Consider the following 23,043-nt stretch of genomic DNA (forward strand, 5'->3'; position numbering starts at 1 on the left):
AATGGCCTAAATACCCCAATAAAAAGAGATTGTCAACTAGATTAAAAAACAAAACAAAGACCTAGGTCTAACTATATGCTGCCTACTTTTTAAAAAGATACTTATTTTTGAGAGAGAGAGAGGGAGAGAATCCCAAGCACACTCTGCACTAGAGCCCAGTGTAGGGCTCGAACTCACAAACCATGGTAACATGACCTGAACCAAAATCAAGAGTCAGATGCTTAACTGAACTACTACTCACTTTAAATACTGAAAACTCACTTTAAATACTGTCACAATTAGGTTAAAAGTAAACCATGTTGGGATGCCTGGCTGGCTCAGTCAGTAGAGTATGCGACTTGATTTCAGGGTTGTGATTTATAGAGACTACTTAAATAAAAACTTAAAAAAAAAGTAAACCATGTTTTGTTTTTGTTTTTTGGTGCTTATTTATTTATTTTGAGAGACAGAGAGAGACACACACAGCATCTGAAGCAGGCTCCAGGCTCCGAGTTGTCAGCACAGAGCCTAGTGTAGGGCTTGAACCCATGAACCCCAAGATCATGACATGAGTTGAAGTCAGACACTCAACTGACTGAGCCACCCAGACCCAAAAAATAAACCATATTAAATAGAGCTATGAATGATCTAAAAAGAAAGGCCCAATTCAAATTTCTAGAAATAAGACATACTCTTGATGGGATTGATGGCAGAGTAAACATTGTTTCTTTTTAGTGTTTATTTATGTTTGGGAGAAAGAGGGAGACAGAGTGTGAGTGAGGGGTGGGGGCAGAGAGAGAGAGAGACACAGAATCCAAAGCAGGCTCTAGGCCCTTGAGCTGTCAGCACAGAGCCTCATGTGGGGCTTAAACCCATGGACCACAAGATCATGACCTGAGCTGAAGTTGGAAGCTTAAAGGACTTATCCACCCAGGTGTCCCTAGCAGAGTAGACATTGTGTAAGAAAAAAATTAGTGAACTGAAAAGACACAGCAATACAAACTATCCAAAATGAAAAACAGGTGGGCGGGGGGGGGGGGGGTCTAAAAACTAGGAGCAGTTTACCCTATTCGTGTATGCAAAACATCAGTGAACTTTATGGCAAGGCAAAAGAAAGTACAAATTTAAGCATAATGAGAACAAAAGATTTTATTAAAAAGTGAAAAACTGTTCAGAGAACCTGAACTTAAAAAAAAAAGGCGGCCTTATGTTCTTGGCCAAGTGGCAAAAGAGGTATTGTGAGGAATGCCTAGGGGAAACTGCTAACTGCCCTTCACTCTCTGATCAAGATAGTGAACAAACAACAGTATTCTGGGAAGGTTTATAAAATATGAAGTAAAATGTATTACATATCTTATCAACCCAAGACATTGTTGTTATTAACATGTTAATCATTCCTCTCTTTGATATAATGGAATACAGCTATAACCGTTGATACAATGTCCTTGTCCGCTCAATCTAGCATTGATATCAGTTCTAGGTCACTTTTGATTGGTCTTTCAACACTGGTCACATTTTCCTGCCTGATAAGTTTGTCAACTTTATTATGGGATTATGGGGGAGTAGGTACAACAGGGGAGATCAGGATATTTTTGCACTCTATTTATTTATTTAGTTAATTTATTGAGAGAGAGGAGAGTGGGGGTGGAGGGGCAGAGAGAGAGGGTCCAGAGAGAGAGAATCCCAAGCAGGCTCTGCACTGTCAGTGCAGGGCCCAGCATGGGACTCGAACCCACAAACTGTGAGATCATGACCTGAGCCAAAACCGAGTTGGATGCTAACCGACTGAGCCACCCAGACGCCTCTCTTACTCATATTCTTGAAGCGCCTCTCTTACAAAGAATTGTTTTGGGATACATTGAGGTTACTTGAAAAGTTTGGTCCTTTCTGGCCCTGTTTTATTATTTGGTTAGTTAATTTCTTCCTGGCCCTGCTTTAAATCTCAGTTAAGCAAGACAAGATTGCTTATTGGATGGGATTCAGTCAACTAACCATGTGTATCAAGTGCCTACCCTATATCACATATTCTTCTAGACACCTTGTATACAGGGGTTATCAGAAGTTCCCTACCCTCATGAAGCTTATAGTCTAACTTTTACAGTGTATAACTTACATTCAAGACCTTACACTTGCTCATAAAGTTGATATCGCAATATGGTTTGTATTAAAATTGGTAACGTTTATATGTATATACGTCTTTATATTCCATATCAAAATCTCGAAGAAAACAAGTGAAATGTTCTCTCCAAGTGATTCTAGTGGTGTTTATGTCACTGATTTACAAAAAAAATCAACTGCCTAAATGCCACTCAACTATCTCATCTGACAGACCTCTACCTTTAGTTTCTCCCTGAGACCTGACCTCATGCCCTTTTCAGATCAGTTTTTCACCAGTAGACGTGGTCTGAACTTCTTCCTGTATTGTTTATGCCAGCCCCTGTGATTACCCCTGACTACATTTAACTAATTATACATATCAGATTCCAAAAATACTTTCCAGGCTGGTTACAGGCCTTCAGTAATTCCAGCACTAGATTCACCCTACTCTTCCAGAAACCCTATGCCTACTCTAGGTCCAAATCCAAGTCTCTCTGGCTTTGTGGAGCATGAGATACCAGTCCAAGGCTGATTCTATGAAGATCTACTTTTGTCTTCCTCGTGTTTGTAGGACTCAGAGTCCCTCTGAGTTGAGAGAAAATGGGAATAGATACCAGGAAGAATGTTGGGGTGGTTCCATCAATGAAGCAAAAGTTAGGGTTAGACAGGGTACTGCCTCCAAGGGGAGGCAACTGGATAGTTATCCAGGCATTTAGAACTTCAGATTCCCAGCATTCTGAGAATTCAATAATCAGGGAAGGGACAGGGAGAGCTAGGATGGAAGTAATCCTTTTAATTTGTGTTCAAATTGCCTACCTTACTTTCTCATGTTTTCGAAAATGACTACTGAGAGCTTTGTTGGAATGTATTTTGTTATTTAATGTGTAGGTTTAAATTACTAATTGTACTTGGGCTTTTAGTTCATTTTGCAAACCTGGTTTCTCTATCTTTTCAGGTCTAGAAAATTTTAAAAATCACTTTTATGGTGACATTGTGTAATGCTTGCTCTTATTTTTAAATTGAACTTAAACTCATCAAAGGACATTAAATTATATTCATGAGTTTAAAATATTCATTTCTTTTTGAAGGACTTCAGTTGCCTGAAATAAAATCTAAAGCCAAAGAAATCCAACAGGGTAAACATTATATGATACTGAGGAATTTTAGAATTGAAGAAAATTTTAGAAAAAGAGGAAGAGGTGCACCTGAGGTTACTTGGAAAGTTTGGTCCTTTCTGGCCCTGTTTTATTATTTACTTAATTTCTTCCTGGCCCTGTTTTAATTCTGAATGGCTCAGTTGGTTGAGCTTCCAACTCTTGATTTCAGTGGAGGTCACGATCCCAGGGTCATGCTTGAGTCTCTCTCTCTCTCTGCCCCTATCCCCAGCTCACATGCGTACACTCTCTCTCTCTAAAACAAAATTAAAAAAAAAAAGAATCCACAAACGGGAATAGTGAATATAGTGTGATAATGTTAGCCAGTGATGTAGGGCAGAAACTATCTCCTCTAAATTATGGAATCACTAACATGGTAATTAGGAATGTGGTTCAAGGTACCCTGTCTGAAAATGTACATCAGGTGTATTACATGACATATAGGTCAAATTAGAAAAGGTACATAAAACTCTCAAATGTTCCTCATCTTCACAAACCTTTGTTTCACAAGAACTTTAGTATTTCATTAAAGGAATTCCACAATTAGTGGATTAACGGAGTTTTATTTCTCTGTGATTTTACCTGCTAATGCATGAGGCAAAATGTACCACTGAAATCCCAGCCATGTTCACTGCCTTTTTTTTTTTTAATGTTTATTTTTGAGAGAGAGAGACAGAGCTGAGCGGGGGAGGGGCAGAGAGAGAGGGAGACACAGAATCTGAAGCAGGCTCCAGGCTCTGAGCTGTCAGCGCAGGGCCCGACACGGGGCTTGAGCTCACGAACCGTGAGATCATGACCTGAGCCACCTAGGTGCCCCACGTTCATTGCCTCCTGTTTCTCCTCAGTGTGAACTGACACATATTAAGGGTAGGGACTTTCCCACTATTGCCATGTCTCTACTCACTATAAGCTCCCTGATGAGCTATGTTGATCACTGATGACAGACAGAGTCGGTCTTCTAAAACTAGCCTCTGCACTCATGGGTTTTGTTTGTGTATAACCATATTATCAGCAAGACATTATTGCTCAAGGCTTTTCCTAATTGAATGTACCAGGTTTTTTCTATGTGTTTTTCGTGACATAAAATAAGATGTAATTGACCACTGAAGGCACAACCACATTCGCTGCATTCATAAGGTTTCTCTCCTGTACAAATTCTCCGTTATTTCCTGAGGGTGCACATCTGGCAGCTGGCTGTCCCACTAGGACCGCATTCCTATCTGCGAGGAGCCCACTGATGTTTAATGAGGTCTGAGGGATCGTGGAAGGCATCTGTGCAGTCACTGTATTAACTGGGCTTTTCCCCTGCATGAATTCACTAGTATCTAATAAGCTGTGACCCTCTGTGGAAGAATATTCAACCTTCACTGAATCTACATGTTTCTCTCTTGTGTGTATCCTCTTATGTTTAACAAGGCATGACATGTGGGAGAAAGCTTTCCCACATTCATTGCATCCATAGGGTCTCTCTCCTGTATGAGTTCTTTGATGGACAGTGAGCATTGTCTTTGTAGTGAAGGCTTTCCCACAGTCACTGCACTTATAGGGTTTCTCTCCTGTGTGAATTCTCTGATGTTTAATGAGTCCTGATTTCTGTGAACAAGATTTTCCACATTCAGTACATACGAAGGGAGTCTTTCCTGTATGAAATCGCTGATGTGCTATCAGGCACGCCTTCTGGCTGAAGGCCTTACCACATTCAATGCATCCATAGGGTTTCTCTCCAGTATGAGTTCGTTGATGTATAAGGAGATTGCCCTTCTGAATGAAACCTTTTCCACATTCACTGCATATATAAGATTTCTCTCCTGTATGAGTTTTCTGATGTAGAATGAGTTGTGATTTTCTGGCGAAACCTTTTCCACATTGACTGCACTGATGGGGCCTTTCTCCTCTTTCATTTCTCTGATGTATAGTGAGTTCTGCCTTCCTGCAGAAGGCTTTGCCACATTCAGTACATCCATAAGGTTTCTCTCCTGTGTGAGTTCTCTGGTGTTCGGTCAGCTTGAACTTTCTGGAGAATGCTTTCCCACATATACCGCAGCCATGGGGTTTATTTCCTGTATGAGTCTTCTGATGTTCAGTAAGCTGAAATTTCCTGAGGAAGGCTTTCCCACACTCACAGCACTCATAGGGTTTCTCGCCTTTGTGAATTCGCTGATGTTCAGTGAGCTTGAACTTCTTGGAGAAGGTTCTCCCACATACACTACACCCATGGGGTTTTTTTCCTGTATGAATTCTCTTATGTTCTGTGAGCCGAGACTTCTTGAGGAAGGCTTTCCCACATTCAGGACATTCGTGGGCCATCTCTATTTTGTGTATTTGCTGATGTTTAAGAAATTGTGACCTAGTGCCGGTGGACCTTCTACTTTCATGGAATTGAATTTCAGTGTGAGTTTGCTTGTGATTAGCACTGAGAAAGGATCTCCCGTCTCCACCAGACTCAGCAGGCTCTTTTATGTCACAGCTTCTACTGTGGTTGATTAAGTGTGGCTTCAAAGTTTTTCCACGTAAATGAAACCTATCATGATTTGGCCTGAAAGGAAAATGACTTTTGCTCTGATGAACAGTCTTTCCACATGTGTTCAGTTCATAACACTGTTCCATCCTCTTCGGCATTTTGAGATTTTCTAAGTGCTGAGGCAGATGATCGTCAACTCTCTCAATTTCTAGGAAAGAAGACAACGGTGAATCTTTCCATGACCATCATATGGAATAAAACTGCTTCAAAAGTACTGTGGGGTGGGCTGGCTCTTTAGTGGAAAACTTTTAGTATCAACATAAAAGAAATTCCAAGCATATCCTTGTATACATATTCCTTATCTCTTTTTTAAAAAAGCTCTTAAAATTGTAGCTAAATACACATAAGGTAAAATTTGCCATTTTAACCATTTTTAAGCGTACAGTTCTGTGTCATTAAGTACAGTCACACTGTGGTGCAGCCACCACCATCATCCATCTCTAGAACATTTCTATCTTCCCCACCTAAAAAAATTCTGTACTCATGAAACACTAACTTATCTGTTAGAAATGTTTAAAAACACAGTAATACAAATACAACAAACCAAAAGATGACAGCTGTCAGTGTCATATAGGGTAAATTCACAACAGATCAAGAATTATCTGCTTTGTAAATAAGGCCCTGGAGACAATAAAATACAAGGAAGTCACTAGCAGCATCAGATCACAGAGGCTGGAGGGATACCTGATTCAAAATGGTAAGAGACAAAATCCACTCATTCAATACATCCTTCTTAAGTGGCTACTACCATATACCAGGTATCATGTTAGTGTTGGAGAAATAAAAAAATACTCTTTATTTTCACTGAACTCCTACTCTAAAGGATGGAAAGAGAAACAGAATAAACACGCAAGAAAAAGAAGAAAGTAGGCAATTGCAAATGTGACCCTAGTTGGAGGAAGCAAAGGGAATGAAAAGTGGAAGAAATCTGGATGTGTTTTAAAGAATGGATAATACCCATTACTGGATTTATCTGGGGATAAGTAACAGGAGGAAATCAAAGCGTGTTCCTAAGGATTTGGCTTGAGCTAATCTAAGGATTTGGCTTGAGCTAATGGGTAAGTGGGTGATGCCTTTTAATAAGATGAAGATGTTGTTCAAGTTCAAATAGGATGAGAACAAGTGCATTTTGAAGCACATCACCTTTGAGGTAATTATTAGATATCCAAGTACAGACATGGAAAACCCAGTCAGATATATATGAAACTTGAGAGAGGTCTTAAATGGAGATATGTGGAAATCATCAGAACGTAAAGATCACTAAGGTCAGAGTGTTAAATGGGATCACATTTCAGAAGGTCAAGACTGAAAGCAGATGAAGGCACAAGACTATGACCTTAGTCATTTCAACATACAGAGCTTTGGGACTCTGAGAGACCGCTGAAGAGACCCAAGCATCAACCACACTGATAGAGAAATAAGCGGACCCAGTGTTAGAACAAATATCCCAGAGACAAGTCGGAATGTTGGATGCATAGAATCTGATTTCAAAAAAATTCTAACAGACTCCGGGTGCTCCCCTTGTTGCTAAAACACGTCATTCTTGTTCATTATGTAGACCATCATCAAATGAACTTTCCCAAACATTCTAACCTTTCTTCTAGGTGTGACACATTCTCATATGTTCCCACAGAAAGAGGGACATGATCATTCTTACAGACTTTTACAACATGCACAGTCTTCTCTACAAGCAGATCTGCTGCACCAGATGTGGGAACTGTCACCTTCTTCATCATACTGTACCTGCATGGAGATCATACTGGAGTTTCTCCCATTTCATTGTCCCTGACAGACTAATCTCTCGTCTTGCCACTAACAGCTTCTTCCTTAATTCTACACTCTTTATGTTATCGGCAAGACTTCTGGTCAACAGTAGACTATTAATAGTTAGGTTATGGGGTATCATTTAAGGGGTCCTAATGGACCACCTTCCTCCTGAATCAAGACTCTGGCAGGTTTGCCTTTAGTTTTACTTAGAACATCTGGCTACACCTTACTATTGCTACAGTGCCTACCTACAGAAATTTGGAAAACCTAATCTCTACCGTGCCCTGTTTATTGCTAACATGGAAAAATCACAAAAGTAGCCTGGTGATAAACCTTTACATTAACATAATGTGCCCAGTTTACCCAATTTTCCACTCACTAGTCTCCAACAAATACCTTCTGACCTTGATCTTCATGTGGCTGGTTTTAGGCCAATCTTTTGACAGTCCCCATATGGCTGTGCATACTTCCAATTTTTTGGCATGTTTCTTCATCATCTTCTTCAAAGCCTAGCTATATCTCTTGCAACGTAAGGTACTTTGTGATACTATCATTCTCCATTCCTTCTATACCACTTTAGGTTACTTTTCTTCTAAACTTCTAAAACACAGTTGACTGTTAAACAACATGGGAGGTTAGGGGTGCCAACCCCCCCTTCCCTGTGGTTGAAAATACACATTAACTTTTGACTTACCCAAAACCTAACTATTAATAGTCTACTGTTGACCAGAAGCCTTGCCGATAACATAAAGACATTAACACATATTTTGTCTGTTATATGTGTTATATACTGTATTCTTATTTAAAAAAAAAAAGTAGAGAAAAATGTGTTATTTAAAAAATCATAAATTAGGGGCACCTGGGTGGCTCAGTTGGTTGGGTGACTGACTTCGGTTCAGGTCATGATCTCACAGTTTGTGAGTTCGAGCCTCGCGTCGGGCTCTGTGCTGACGGCTCAGAGCCTGGAGCCTATTTCAGATTCTGTGTCTCCCCCTCTCTCTACCCCTCCCCTGCTCATGCTCTGTGTCTGTCTCTCGATAATAAATAAATGTTAAAAAATTTTTTTTTAAAAATCATAAATTACATTTACAGAACTGTATTGGAAAAAAAATTGTGTATAAGTGGACCTGTGCCTTTTAAACCTGTGTTGCTCAAGGGTCAACTGTAGTCCCTATGTTTATTATTTGCTTGAATTTTGTAGAGCCTTGAATTATAGCAAAAACATCTCATACAATCAAAAGCTTCATTTCTAAATATTACATGAAGATCTGTCCAATCTTTGCTTATCAAACCTTTGGTGTAGAGAAACACTTAACTTTGTTTCCCACTAATTTCAATCTCTTTTACTGTGTGTTAGGACTGTAGTTCATCAGCTTGTGTCACAATAGCACCCTTGGGGGGCTCTGCATAAAGACATATGCGGGCCCTGAACCCTATTCTAATAAAACCCAACTCTCTGAGGAAGCAGCGTTCCTCATATGGGTTCCAGTCTACCCATAGTCAAAGTGACACTTCCAAAATATAAATTATATCTGTCACTGCTATACTACAAACTTTGTTTCTCAATTTACTAGGAGTAAAATCAAGTCCTCAGAATGGACTACAAGGCCCTCCATGACCAACCAACCTATCACCACTACTCCATTGACTTCATCTCCAGTAATTTTCCCTCTTGCTCACTCTGCAGTATCCACACAGGCTTCTTTGATGTTCCTCAGACACATTCTTGCCTCTGGCTCTGCACTTCCCATTCTCTTCATTTTTCACCCAGGAAACCTACTCCCTGTCACTCATCCTCTGCTCACAGGCGTCCTGTAGTCCACAGACATTCCTATTTGTAGAAGGGCAGACCCCATCCCTTCCACCCACTGTTCCGTGATGCCAACGGATTGGTGTTCACAGCCCTTTTCACCACTAGACATAGTTTCTATGTACTTTTCCCACTTCTTAAATTGTGATAAAATCCACAACAAAATTTATCATCTTAACCACTCTGAGTTTACAGTTTAGTGGTATCAAATATATTCATAATGTCATGCAACCATCATCACTATCCATCTTCATAACTCTTTTCATCTAATAAAATTGAAACTCTGCATGTTTATTTTTGTTATATTTATGCCTCCCCCTTTCTGAGAGTAGAGACTTTAGGTCTTTGAAAGAAATAAAATTTCTGTGTCATGGATGATAATAGGGTCAACTGCAACTTACTGTCATCAATCTATGAGGAGACAAGGGAAAGCTTTAGGGACAATAATCCATTAACAAAATCTAAGTTAAATTAAGAAAGAGTAGAATTAACAAATATACGAAGGAATTACAGTAAAGCGGACAGGAGGCTTTATTTAGGCTAAGAACTGAGAAGAAGAAATTGTATCCTAATTAAAGAACAGGAACAGTAGACACCTTAAATACCCTAGAGAGTAGAGAAGGGTCAAGGTAATCACAGCATGGCCAGGATTTAAGATGTACAGAAGTACAAGAGAATTTCAAAAAAAAAAAAAATTTTTTTTAATATTTATTTAAACATTATCATTGTCTTTTTAAAAACTGAAATTCTCTTGGGGCACACCTAGGTGGCTCAGCCGGTTAAGCCTCCCACTTCGGCTCAGATCATGATCTCACAGTTCTCCCTGTGTCAGGCTCTGTGCTGACAGCTCAGAGCCTGGAGCCTGCTTTGGATTCTGTGTTTCCCTCTCTCTCTGCCCCTCCCCCACTGGCGCTCTGTCTCTCTCTCTTCCTCCCTCAAAAATAAAAAATAAAATAAACATAAAAAATTGTTTTAAAAAATAAAATAAAAAGATAATGAAACTGTAAAACAATGTAATGTCAATTATACCTCAACAAAACCCTAGCAAATATTAAAAATAAATTTTTAATGAAAAAGATGATGGAAAAGGGTTTTCTTAGAGGGAAGATCATTCTAGTTTCTCACATAAGTGTGAACTCTAGGGAGTTGCCATGGAAAGAGGTAAGCTACAGCTGACCCTTGAACAACACAGGAGTTGGGGTACCGACCCTCTGGGGCAGTCGAAAATATACATGCAACTTTGACTCCCCCAAAACACAACTAGTAATAGCCTATTGTTGATTGAAAGCCTTACTACCAACAGCCAGTTAGCACATATTTTGTATATGTATTATATACTGTATTCTTACAATAAAGTGAGTAGAGGAAAGAAAATGTTAAGGAAATCATAGAAGAGACAGTATATTTATAGTACTATGCTGTATGGAAAAGAATCCGTGCATAAGTGGAGCCAGGCAATTCAAACCCATGTTGTTCAAGAGTCAACTGTGTATAGATTAGACAATATTAAAGGAGATCTCAACTTGGGAATCTCAACAAAGAACAGGAACTTAACATTTTTTAATAAAGTAAGGTTTTAAGGCCTTTGAGCCAGAGCAGAGAATAAAAAGAGAACCTTTGAGTAACCCCAGAGTGGGGAAAGAGAGAAGCAGATAAATGCATAAGAAGAGACCAGGTTGGGGTGTCTGGGTGGCTCAGTCAGTTACGTGTCTGATTCCTGATTTTGGCTCACATCATGATCTCATGGTCCTGAGATCAAGCCCTGCATTGAGCTCTGCACTGGGCGTGGAGCCTGCTTGAAATTCTCTGTCTCTGTCTCTCTCCGCCCCTCCTCCATGCGTGCACTCCCTCAAAAAAAGAAGCAGCTTTAAAAAAGAGAGAGATGAGGTTACCGTGGAAGCAAGGCATCCAAGGGGGTGGGGGTTGGATGTTATGAAGGGAAATAAGTATTTCCCAACGGGGCAGGAAGGTGTATTAGAAGACAACAATGAATTCAAAGTTTTCTCTTAGCAAGACATGGAAGGAAGAATTTCATAAAGAGAGGTGAAAGGGACTCTGACAAGTGATGAAGTGGGAAGATGTGCAAATCTAAGCAAGAATAGTCCTAGGGTAAAAAATGTTGACATCTAAGAAAAAATAGATAGGGATTAGTTCCACGAAGAGATCAAGAAGTATGTTTTCCTCTAAATTCCTACAGCGAGAAAGAGTTCTCATCTGAGGAGAAAGATACATAGAAGTTCCAGTTCTGTAGCCCCAGACACCCTTGCCACTATGATGCCTTCCTGAAATGACAAGAAAGTGATTTCCACAGCCTTCCCCTCCCCTCTCCCCCTCCCCTCTCCCCCTCCCCCACTGCTGGTTTTCTCTCACCTGGATGGGTTTGACTTTGGACTTCATCTTTGAAAATCCATGGTGGTTCTTCTTGTTCCAATTCAGAGAATGAATCTGGTTGGCGAGCTTGATACCCTGTATATGGGAAATGACAGAAGACTTATTAGGCTCATCAAACTGCCCTGGGCTCTGCAATGATATGAGGGCGATACATGTTAGGGACTGCACAATTTGCATGTTCGCAAATCAAAGGCTTTTCTCTGAGACAAGGAGAGCTTCTACCTTCACATCAGGGGCCAGGGAAGGGACTGAAAACCTACACTTCAGCACAGACACGCCACAGCTCTCAGAAGCTGACAGAGGAAAGGCCTCCGAGTGACAGGGAAGCTGTCCTCACCCAGTGACACCAGGTTCCTGTAGTTCTCCAGCATCACATTCCAGTACAGGTCCTTCTGGGCGGGGGCCAGGAGCTGCCACTCCTCCCACGTGAAGTCCACGGCCACATCCTCCAGTGTCAGCGATTCCTGTAACAAAACGGTCCTCTTTGGAAGTATTTCCCTTTTATCGAAATGGAGGGTGCGAGGTAATAGAAAATACATATATTGGGCTCTGTCCCTGTCCTGGCAGAGCTCCTAAAACCCCTATAATTTCCTAGGTGATAAGGGCCCTGGGAGCATCTTTTATTTTCTAATTGGTCTTTAACTCCAATTTCTCACAGGGTTCCTGAAACCGTTGTAAATTCCTAAGTGTTAAGAACGGTATGAATGTCTTTGTTCTGATGGGGCAACTGGCTGGGCTCCTGGATGCTGCTGGTCACCAGAAAGACCAAGCTATGATTAGAAGCTTGGAACTTTCAGACCAGTTAACTTTCCTTAATTCTCATATCTCTTGAGATACGATATCTATTCTCTTGAGAACGGAGAGGGGCTGGAAAACAGTTAATGATCAATCATGCCTAGGTGAGGAAGCCTCCATAAAATCCCTAAAGTACAGGGTTTGGAGAGCTTCTGGGAGGATGGTGCCTGGAGAGGGGGTGGATGCTCCATGCCCTTTCCCACACACCTCACCCTACACATCTCTCCCGCCCAGCTATTCACCTGTGTCCTTTATTTCCTTTTCTAATAAACTGGTAAGTGTGTTTCCCGAGTTCTGTGAGCCACTCTAGCAAATTCATTGAAACTGAATTTGAACTGGAGGAGGGGTCGTGGAGAACTTCCAATTTGTAGCCAAATCAGACAGAAGTTGTGAGTAACCTGGGGACCTACTGTTTTTCAATTAACATCTGAGTAGGGGACAGTCTTGTGGGAGTGAGCCCTTAACCTGGAATCTGATGCTAACTCTAGGAAGTGTCAGAATTGATTTGAATTGTAGGCCACCCAGCTGGTGTCAGAGAATTGTTTGCGGGGGGGGGGGGGGGGGTCCCCATGCCTGGCATCAGAAGTGATGTGACTGTGGCAGTGATATGAGAGTTAAGGAGACACAAAGGAGGAAGGGCGAGGTTTTCCCTACTCAAAAGGAATGTGAAGGAAGTGGTTCTGCTCATTTTCACCTTGTAAGCTGTTTCTATTCTTATTTTTTTCAATTAATCACAAAAGAAGCAAAGTCATTAAAATATTCAGTCATTCTTTTATCCCACAAATCACAGATATCTGTGATATGCAGCCATTAAATCCTCTTGCTACCCTGAGATCATTTGCAATCTGTGTATTTCAGCACCTATTTGTCAGTCACTGTATGAAATGCTAGGGACATCAGGGTGACATAGTATGAGTTTATGCTCGTAAAAATGTCTTCACAGGTGTAAGCATTTGCCTACATAGATTCACGTAGATATATGCACACACAGGCATGCACATACACACACACACATAGATACACATAGGTAAATGCCAGAACACAGGAACACACTACCAAGCATGTGTTAATGATGTGCCAGAGAATTGTGGGCCAAAGAATGTATGGAGGGGAACTTTATCACTATGTGTACTATATAATGAGCCTTTTACATTGAAAATGTATCTGACTCTGTGGTTCTTCCTGACACCAAATACATGGTCTCTTCCAATACTAATTTTCCAAGTCTCTGATTCTCAGACACTGGGCATCCTATAATTCAATCCTATCTGACACTAACTATTCAGAGTCAGCATCAGACCTTAACCGGCTTAAGGGCTCACTCGATTCTACAAGACTGCCTTCACTTCAGAGACCGGTCACAAGTACCAGGTCCCCATGTTAGCTGCACTTCTATGCAACGTGGCTATAAATTTAGGGGTTCCCACAACCTTCCCCTCTCAGGTGTGATTTTGCTAGAACTCACTCAGGAAGATATTGGACTTAAAATTACAGTTTATTATGGGGGCACCTGGGTGGCTCAGTTGGTTAAGTATTCTACTTCGGCTCAGGTCATGATCTCACGGTTTGTGAGTTCCAACCCTGAATCGGGCTCTTTACTCTCAGTGCAGAGCCTGTTTCCTGTCTCCCTGTCTCTATCTCTCTACCCCTCTCTCAAAAATAAACAAACATTAAAAAGTTAATTTATTATAAATCATACTATGAAGAGGTACTCAGGTGAGGTCCAAAGAGGTCCTGCGTGGAGGAGCCTCTGTCCCCAAGGAGTTGGGGTGCACTGCCCTCCTAGCAGGTGGATGGATCTGCCCACGTGGAAGCTCTCTGAACCCTGTCAAGTTTCTTTTTTTTTTTTTCAACGTTTATTTATTTTTGGGACAGAGAGAGACAGAGCATGAACGGGGGAGGGGCAGAGAGAGAGGGAGACACAGAATCGGAAACAGGCTCCAGGCTCCAAGCCATCAGCCCAGAGCCCGACGCGGGGCTCGAACTCACAGACCGCGAGATCGTGACCTGGCTGAAGTCGGACGCTTAACCGACTGCGCCACCCAGGCGCCCCAAGTTTCTATGGAAGTTCCGTTACACAGGCACAACTGATTAAATCACTGCTTACTGGTGACAGAACTCCAGCTGCAGCTCTCCTCCTGTCCCGAGTTCCAGGTGGAGCTGAAAGTTCCAGCCCTCTAATCAAAGCTTGGTCTTTTGGGGGACCAGCCCTCATCCTGAAGCTATCTAGGGGCTTACCTTGAGTCACCTCATTAGCATAAACTTAGATATGCTCAAAGGGGCTTGTCATGAAAACAAAAGACACTCCTGCCACTTAGGAAATAATGGGATATAGGAGCTCAGCCAGGAACCAGAGTCAAAGAGCAAATACGTATATATTTTTTGTTATGCCACAATGAGTCATTTGTGTAATTAAAGGCAGTACAAAGGTGGAAGGTGACAACTCGATTTTGAACACAGAAGGCTCTATGTTTTCTGAGATGAGCTGAAGTTCTAAGGCAACCCTGTGTAGATCTCAACAACCCGAGCCAGCACCAGATAAGAACTTGTAACTCCCTCTGGCCAAATCTGTACTCAAACACCAGTCCAGCGACCTGTTCCCAGAGGGCCTCTGAAAGGTGTGCAAACCTTCCATTTTACTGGGCACTTCCAGTTCTACTCAAGGACAAATCCAGATGGAAGTAAGGCTGGGTATGGAAGTCATCGGGCTGTGGTCTCCTCAAAAACCAGTGTCTACTGAATTCTACTTGATCTACTCCCACAGGGGACTCAGAATAATCAGGTAAGTAACAGCCATGCTCATACACTGATTAGAAGAAGGCTGCTGAGATCACACAGCCTACCAGGTCACCTCTGGAAAAAAACCATCAAAGAGAGTTCCTAACGCTTACGTGCCATGAAATGGTGACCTCTCCTGAGGAACTGATATGCTTTGTCCTGAGTCAAGGCATCTGATGTAACTTACCGTGATTTTCTGACTGCAATGACTGTCAGAGATAGTAAGCAGGTACACACTGATGGTTGTACCAGCAGGATCCTGCAGATCCATACACCACAGTCCAGCACTAGTCATGCACGAACTCTGGGAACAACATGTTCCTGATCCCACTCTGCCCTAATTTTGAAGGGACATCTATTTCTCCCCAGAGCCCATTTTTCCCCATTTACACTTTTTATTTAGTCAAACTGATTTTTTCAGGCCTCCCCAAATCCATGAAAGACTCAACTTTTGAATACAACAAACCAAAAGTCACTTGGGCCTTCATCATTTTCTTCTGTTTCAGAAAATGCCCAGTAACAGGGATGTTAGTTCTTCTGAATCTGCCCTAATTTTCTGTTCAGAAATCTTGGTCTTAGGACAAGGATGTCCCACGAATGGCCGTATGCAACTCCAAGAACCCCTACTCGTCCTTTACTGGATCTCTTTTATTCCTGAGAATCCAGGACCTGTGGGGTGAAGGGCAAGTTCATTTTGGATGATCCATTCGCTCTGGGCACAGACGCTGACACTGCTGCTGTGCACCCACCTTAAGTCAAAGTCAGTATCTGTAACTTTCTCTTTACTTGGTGCCCCCAAAGGCTTTCTAACCCAGGCAAATAAAACATAACATCTGAATGTGGGGGAGGCATGCCTTTCTTCTGTGAAGCAGAAGTGGCCTGAATGAGGGGTGCCTAGATGGCTTAGTCATTTAAGTGTCTGACTCTTCATCATGGCTCAGGTCATGACCTCACAGTTCGTGAGATCAAGTCTGGCATCAGGCTGTGCAATGACAGTGCAGACCCTGCCTGGGATGCTCTCTCTCAAAATAAATAAACTTAAAAAAGAAGCAGCAGCATGAATGAGAAAGGGAAAGTGGGAAAAAGGACATACAGAAGGTTAGACTCTGGACATATAATCCCTTAAAATCCACATCCCCATTTGTACTTGGTTAAATGGTCCCCCCCCCCCAAAAAAAAAGCTGTATCCATGTATTAACCCCATGAACCTGTGAATGAGACTTCATGTGGAAAAAGAGTCTTTGCCGATGTAATTAAGGATCTTAAGAGAATCCAGGAGTATCCAGATGGACCCTACATCCAGGGAAGATGAGACCACGTGAACATGGAGGCAGAGTAGAGACAAGCTGCCACAAGCCAAGGAACACCTGGAGAATCTGTTAGAAAAAGGGAAGGAAGTGAATGGATGTTGGGCAGATGTGCTGGAAATACCCAAGACCACCCCTCAGGGTCAGTGATTAACTAGGACTGACAGACCTCAGCAAATTATTACCACGAAAGCATACAAAGCAAAACAGCAAAGAGAAAAAGTCCAAATGGCAAAATCTGGAGGAAATCAGGTGCAAGCTCTCAAGAGTCCTGTCTCTGTGAAGTCACACAGGAAGCCTTTACCTCCCCCAGCAACAAGCTGTGATAACACACAATGTGTTGGCTTACTAGAGACATGGTGCCCACGGCTCTTACTGGGGGCTGTTCATGTAGGCACCCACTGCCTAGCACATGCCAAAATCCCAGATTCCCAGAGGAGAGCAGGTGTTGAGAATAAACCATACTGCTTGAAAGAACGGTGTAAGCACAGTGAGCCAGTCAATAGGGAGTGATGGGAACCCTCCCCAAAGCTAAGTTCCCAGATGCCAGGCAAGGGACCTGTAAGCAACCTTGCAAGAAGGCCTTTCTAAAAAGAGCTGTGTTAACTCTTTTCTGCAACAGCAAGTAACCAACTGTGTCTGCTACAATATATTAGCAGGTTAGAAAAGTCCTACGGTCACCAAAATTGACGCTGAGAAAAACATTCCATAAAAATCCAAAACCTATTTCAAACTTGAACCCTTAGTCAGTTAGGAATTCATTACTTCCACAGCATGAAGAACAAAACAAAACACTACCTGTAATTTTTTTTATTAGCACCACGCTCTAATCAGCTGAGCTAACCGGCCACCCTACCTGTAATTTTTTTAATACATACAATACACTACCGTTCTCATGTTTCTAAAACTCGCACAAAAGATTATGTATTGTTTGTAGATACATACACATCTAGTAAAAGCATGAAGACGAGTGATATAAAACAAGATAGCAGTTATTATAGGAAGGAAAGAAAGACTGCACCTCCACCCCCCTCCACTGCTTCAAGCCAGTCCCAAATCTGGTTGTGACTTATCTTTCTGACCAACTGGCTATAAATCAGGTTCCCATGACCTCCTCCTCGGGTGCAATTAAATTGAGAAAGTGGCTCACAGAAGTCAAACCTTTTACTTACTAGGTTACCAGCTTATTATAAGAGGCTGTCACTCGGGAACGGTCAGAAGAGAGGCAGATGGCATGGGGAAAGGGTGTGGCCCTTCCTTGCCCTTCTCCTGGTTCTCCACTCTCCAGCTCCACACGTTCTCCAGGCCAGCAGCTCCCTGAACCGTGGCCATTTGGGGTTTTATGGAGGTTTTATTACATAGGCATGATTAACTCATTGGCCAGTGGTGACGATTCCACCTACAGCTCCGGTCCCTCCCCAGAGGTTAGGGGGTGGCCTAAGAGTTTCAACCCTCCAATCACAAAGTTGGTTCCCCTGGCAACCAGCCCCCACCCACAGATGCTTAGCAAAAGTCGCCTCATTAATATAGCAAAAGACACCTTAACCACTCTCACACTTGGAAAATCCCAAGGATTTTAGGAGCTCTTGCTAGGAACAGGGACAAAAACTATATATATATATATATATATATATATATATATATATATATATACACACGTATATATGTATACGTATATATACATATATATACATATACATATATACACGTATATATATACATATATACATATATATGTATATATATACGTGTATATATGTATATGTATATATATATTTAGTTTATTTTGGGGGCAAGCAAATGAGAGAGACAGAGCGCACGAGGGCAAGCTTGCGAGCAAGGCAGGGGGAGGGAGAGAGAGAAGAAGAGAGAGAATCCCAAGCAGGCTCCACACCCAGGGCAGAGCCGGACACAGGGCTCATTCTCACCAATGGTGAGACCATGACCTGAGCCAAAATCAAGAGAATAACTAAATATTTTAAATATTCAAAAGCAATCCAAATAGATGCAAGTATTTAATCATATTCTAGTCACAACATCACTCCTTCTTTTACCTGTTTATTAGTGTAGCCACTAAAACAATTTTTTCATAAGAGAATTTGTTTCATGGAAATGTTTAGAATATGAAATTAACTAAAAAGAGCAAATTATCCCAGTATTCCCAGAGTTTATCTGAATTGTGAAAATTAAGCAGAGGGACACCTGGGTGGCTCAGTCGGTTAATGATCGACTCGGGCTCAGGTCATGATCCCAGGGTTGTGTGATGGAGCCCCGAATAGGGCTCTGTGCAGAGCGTGGAGTCTACTTAAGATTCTCTCTCTCCCTCTGCCCCTCTCCCCAGCTTGCGCACTCTCTCTCTAAATGAAAGGGAAAGAAAAGAAAAAAGAAAAGACTTGAAATACACTTCTGATTAAAAATTATGTTTGGGAAATAGAATTTGGGAGGTTACAAATGTTGTTTTACTGGTGTCAGAATCTGAAAGCAAATATCCAAATAAACTTCCAGTGAAAACGGAAGTTTAGTTACAGTAAAGTCATTTTTAACAGAAGGCTTAGCAGTTTAGATTTACTTAATCCTTGATCTCCCTAAAATTCTTATCTGTGGGGGCCTGAGGAGCCTTGCAAACCAGTCAGTGGAGAGGAAACTGAACAGCGCTTTCATCGACAGATACCCACTCCCCTCCAGTTCTCAATCCCGGAACGCCCCTGGCACAGTGACCCGCACAGACCCCAAACTCTGACCTCACGATCTCCACAGAGCCTGAATGCCCGACCACCGCAGTCCCCCGGGCCTGGCGGCAAAGGCATCGCAACCTCAGAGCCACGGACCTCCGTGGATCCTCTCCCCTCCTTAAGCTCTTCCGCCGACTCACACGCTGATCTGGGTTCCCCCCGAGTCCACTGCGACCTCCGGCGGCCACGCCTCGCCCCTGCGAATTCGCCCGTTCAGGGCCGCACACCCAGCTCTGGGGGCACCGGCTACGGCGGCCGGGGCGGGGGCGCGCGAGCGTCCCCACTTCCGGCGGCACCCTGGGCGCACGCGCGCTGCAAGGCGGTCTTTCGCCCCCGCGGTCTTTCCGCCGCTCACCTGGGGGGTTCCGGTCAGATTACTGGCGCCTACGTGTGTCCCTCCCATGGGGAAGCTCGCAAACAACGCTGCGCTCTCCGCACGAACGCCCGAGAAACGGTCGGAAACGAGCGGGCTGTGAGCGCGGCCATGTTGGCGGAATGTCAGGGGTCTGTGGAGCCGGGAAGGGGGCGCGGGGGAAGGAAGGGTCTGCTCGGCTGGGATCTAAGTGGGCATCCCAGCCATTGAGGTTAGGCTTGGAAGGTGTGCTGGAGCGTCGCGATCTAAATTCCCAGCCAAGGTCGCCTTTTGTTCCAGGCCTGTTTGGAAAACACCAATTGTTGAACTCTGGAAGTATGGGCTATGAAATAACGGGATGTAAAAGCAGCTGTGACGCTATCGTAGCTTCAGCAATGAGGTGCGAATGGTTTTTGAAGAAATCACGCACCCGCATTCTTGATGGCAGTGTCATCAGGTCTTAAAGCCTGCTGCTTACAGCTAACGTTACTGGAACCTCCGAGGATTCTGGAGCATCTGCGTGCCGTTTTGCCGCTTTGGTGCGCGGGTCCGCGTTCTCTGCGCTCTAGGCCAGGCTGCCCCACGTGCAGCGGCTTTGAGCCCTGACAGAGACGTATCAAGTGCTGCAAACTTTTCAGACAATATACATCGGTCAACCGTGACTTTGTGAAAATCTCCGAAAGCTGTTAAAACTACCCATTCCAATAGGAACTGCTGTGAATTTTTTTTTGAAAAGATCAAAGAAATCTGAGAATTGGCTCATGCACAAATTGGGCTGATTCCAATTTAAAATATAGTTTCTTTGGGGCGCCTGGCCGGCTGGCTGAGGACCATGCGACTTTTGATCCCGGGTTGGGGAGTTTGAGCCCCATGTTGGGTGTAGAGATTAAAAAAATTTTTTAGGGGCGCCTGGGTGGCGCAGTCGGTTGAGCGTCCGACTTCAGCCAGGTCACGATCTCGTGGTCCGTGAGTTCGAGCCCCGCGTCAGGCTCTGGGCTGATGGCTCGGAGCCTGGAGCCTGTTTCCGATTCTGTGTCTCCCTCTCTCTCTGCCCCTCCCCCGTTCATGCTCTGTCTCTCTCTGTCCCAAAAATAAATAAATGTTGAAAAAAAAAATTTTTTTTTTAATTTTTTTTAAAGTATCTTGTGTTCATTGGCTATTGAGAGTTATCTCTTCCGTGAATATTTGCCTATTTTTTACTCTTGTCATTTTCTTACTGATTCGTGAGAGTTCTTTATATAATCTTAAGTTTTCATCCTTTTTCGGTTAAGCATTACAAAAAGATTATCTCAGTGCGCAGCTTGTTCTTACTGTTTTTGATGTATTTTAGATGGAATATCTAATTTTAATTTGGCTGAAATTTAACAATCTTTCCTGTTGTAGTTTCTACCTGTCTTTTAAAAGAAATCCTTCCCCTCATTAAGATCATAAAGATAGTATCTTTTATTTTCTTCTAAAACTTTTAGGGTTCCACAGGTCAGCACCTTATGGGCAAAATCCAGCCCCCAGCCTGTTTGGCTTTGCCCTTAAGATTGGTTTTTAAATTATTTTTTGTAATTAAAAATTTTTTAATGTTTATTATTTTTGAGAGAGAGAGAGAGCGTGAGTGGGGCAAGGGCAGAGAGAGAGGGAGACACAGAATCCGAAGCAGGCTCCAGGCTCTGAGCTGTGAACACAGAGCCCTATGCTCATGAGCCGTGAGATCACGACCTGAGCCGAAGTCGGATGCTCAACCGACTGAGCCATCCAGGCGCCCCTGGTTTCTAAATTTTTAAAGGGTTAAATATATGGAGGTTGTATGTGGCCTGAAAATTCTAAAATACTGTCTGGCCCTGTGTCAAATCAGTTTGTTGTTTTTCAGTCTTAATACATGAAGCATTGATTTGTGTAGGGTGTCAAGTAGACACCTTAATTTACTTTTTCCATAGGATAACTAATTATCATTGGACTGTTTTAAAAATAACCACCATAAGGGGTTTGGCTAGCCTTTGTCCCAGGTTCCTAAGAGGTAATCTCTAAACCCTTAGAATTTCCTGAGTGATAGGTGTGTCTTTTTATACATGAAGGGCCCCCAAACCACAAGGTAGTTTCTGCTGAAGAGATGACTCACCTCAGGAGCTGGCCAGCCAGAAAAACCAACCATGTGATTAGAAGATTGAGGCCTTGAGCCATACGATATCATTCTGACCTCCAGGAGGTAGTAGAGACTAGAGATTGAGTTTGACCCCAAATCGATCATGTCTGTGTAATAAAACCCAAATTAGACCTCTGGATAGGAAGCTCAGGGGAAATTCCCTGGTTGGCAATACTCTTTTCAGTATGTCATTTCTCAGTGCCCGGTGGGTGATGCATCTTGAAGGGTGATGGAAGATTTAGGTTTACAACTTTACAGACTCTTCTCTATGTGTCTCTTTTGGGTTGTTCTTATTTGTACCTTTATGCTATTATAAAACTAGAATAAGAATAGGACTTTTGGTGTTAAGTCTCTCTTTTTTTCAAGTTTATTTATTTTTGCGAGAGAGGGAATCCCAAGCAAATTCTGCACTATCAGCATGGAGCCCTACCGGGGACTCAAACTCATGAATCTTGAGATCATGACCTGAGCCAAAGTCAACAGTTGGTCGCTTAACCGCTTCACCGACTGAACCACCCAGGCACCCCTGTAAGTCTTTCTTATCTGAGGGTGGATATGGGAACTCCTAAATTTGTAGCCAATTGGTCAAAAGGTGAGAGTGGCCCTGGGAACCCCTGAACTTATAGCTGGTGGCTGAATTGAGGACAGTACCCTTAACCTTGATTTTAACTAACTCTGAATCATACCCCTTTTTGCACTGACTTGTAATGCCATCTCAGATATCCATATCCAATTTCCATGTGTATAGATCAATTTCTGAGCTGTCTTTTACAATTTGTAATCTGTCTCTATCCCTGTACTTGATACTGCAATATATTAATTACTATTCATTTAGAGTAAATCTTGTTTGTTATCAAGTAGAGCAAAACCCCCATCATATTTCTGTGTTAGAATTGCTTGAAATATTTTTTGGCAGTTTGTCTCCTGTGAGAATTTTAGGACTGGCCTGTTAGGATTATAGAAACCCGATTGGGATGCTTTTTGGTTACACAATAGATAATAATGCAAGGTCCTTGCATAGCATGTCAAGGAGATTGGACTTTTTTTTAAGTCCATAGAGAGCTACAAATGTATTTATTTATTTTAATGTTTATTTATTTATTTTGAGAGAGGGAGAGAGAGAATCCCAAGCAGGCTCCACACTGTCCGTGCAGAGCCCGAAGTGGGGCTCAAATTCACGAACCATGAGATCCTGCCGTGAAGTGAAATCAAGAGTCAGACGCTTC

General features: G+C 42.5%; 1 protein-coding gene across 5 annotated transcripts; it reads right to left on the reverse strand.

The window, feature by feature from the left end:
- Positions 1-1,108: 1,108 nt before the first annotated feature.
- Positions 1,109-19,633, reverse strand: LOC106972997 (zinc finger protein 649). 5 transcript variants are annotated; one of them, XM_053210949.1, is made up of 5 exons: positions 19,341-19,633; positions 16,501-16,668; positions 12,057-12,183; positions 11,699-11,794; positions 1,109-5,899 (listed from the first exon to the last, which is right to left on the reverse strand). In XM_053210949.1, the coding sequence occupies exons 2-5, from the start codon at positions 16,516-16,518 to the stop codon at positions 4,293-4,295; spliced, it is 1,848 nt and encodes a 615-aa protein (XP_053066924.1). In that variant the 5' UTR covers positions 16,519-16,668; positions 19,341-19,633; the 3' UTR covers positions 1,109-4,292. The 5 variants fall into 5 exon arrangements, with proteins under 5 accessions (XP_053066924.1, XP_053066926.1, XP_014925529.2 ...); XM_053210951.1 differs by lacking the exon at positions 19,341-19,633 and adding an exon at positions 17,772-18,212; XM_015070043.3 differs by lacking the exon at positions 16,501-16,668.
- Between the last annotated feature and the right edge of the window lie 3,410 nt (positions 19,634-23,043).

Source organism: Acinonyx jubatus, chromosome E2 (assembly GCF_027475565.1).
Source record: "Acinonyx jubatus isolate Ajub_Pintada_27869175 chromosome E2, VMU_Ajub_asm_v1.0, whole genome shotgun sequence".
Classification (NCBI taxonomy): Eukaryota; Metazoa; Chordata; class Mammalia; order Carnivora; family Felidae; genus Acinonyx; species Acinonyx jubatus.

Excerpts from the sequence above, each read along its gene's own strand:
- LOC106972997 (XM_015070043.3), bottom strand. The coding sequence starts at position 19,406 with ATGCCTTTGCCGCCAGGCCCGGGGGACTGCGGTGGTCGGGCATTCAGG. Across the intron at positions 12,184-19,340 it reads GGCTCTGTGGAGATCGTGAG|GAATCGCTGACACTGGAGGA; the intron begins GTCAGAGTTTGG and ends GTTTTGTTACAG. Across the intron at positions 5,900-11,698 it reads CCAAAGTCAAACCCATCCAG|AAATTGAGAGAGTTGACGAT; the intron begins GTGAGAGAAAAC and ends CTTCTTTCCTAG.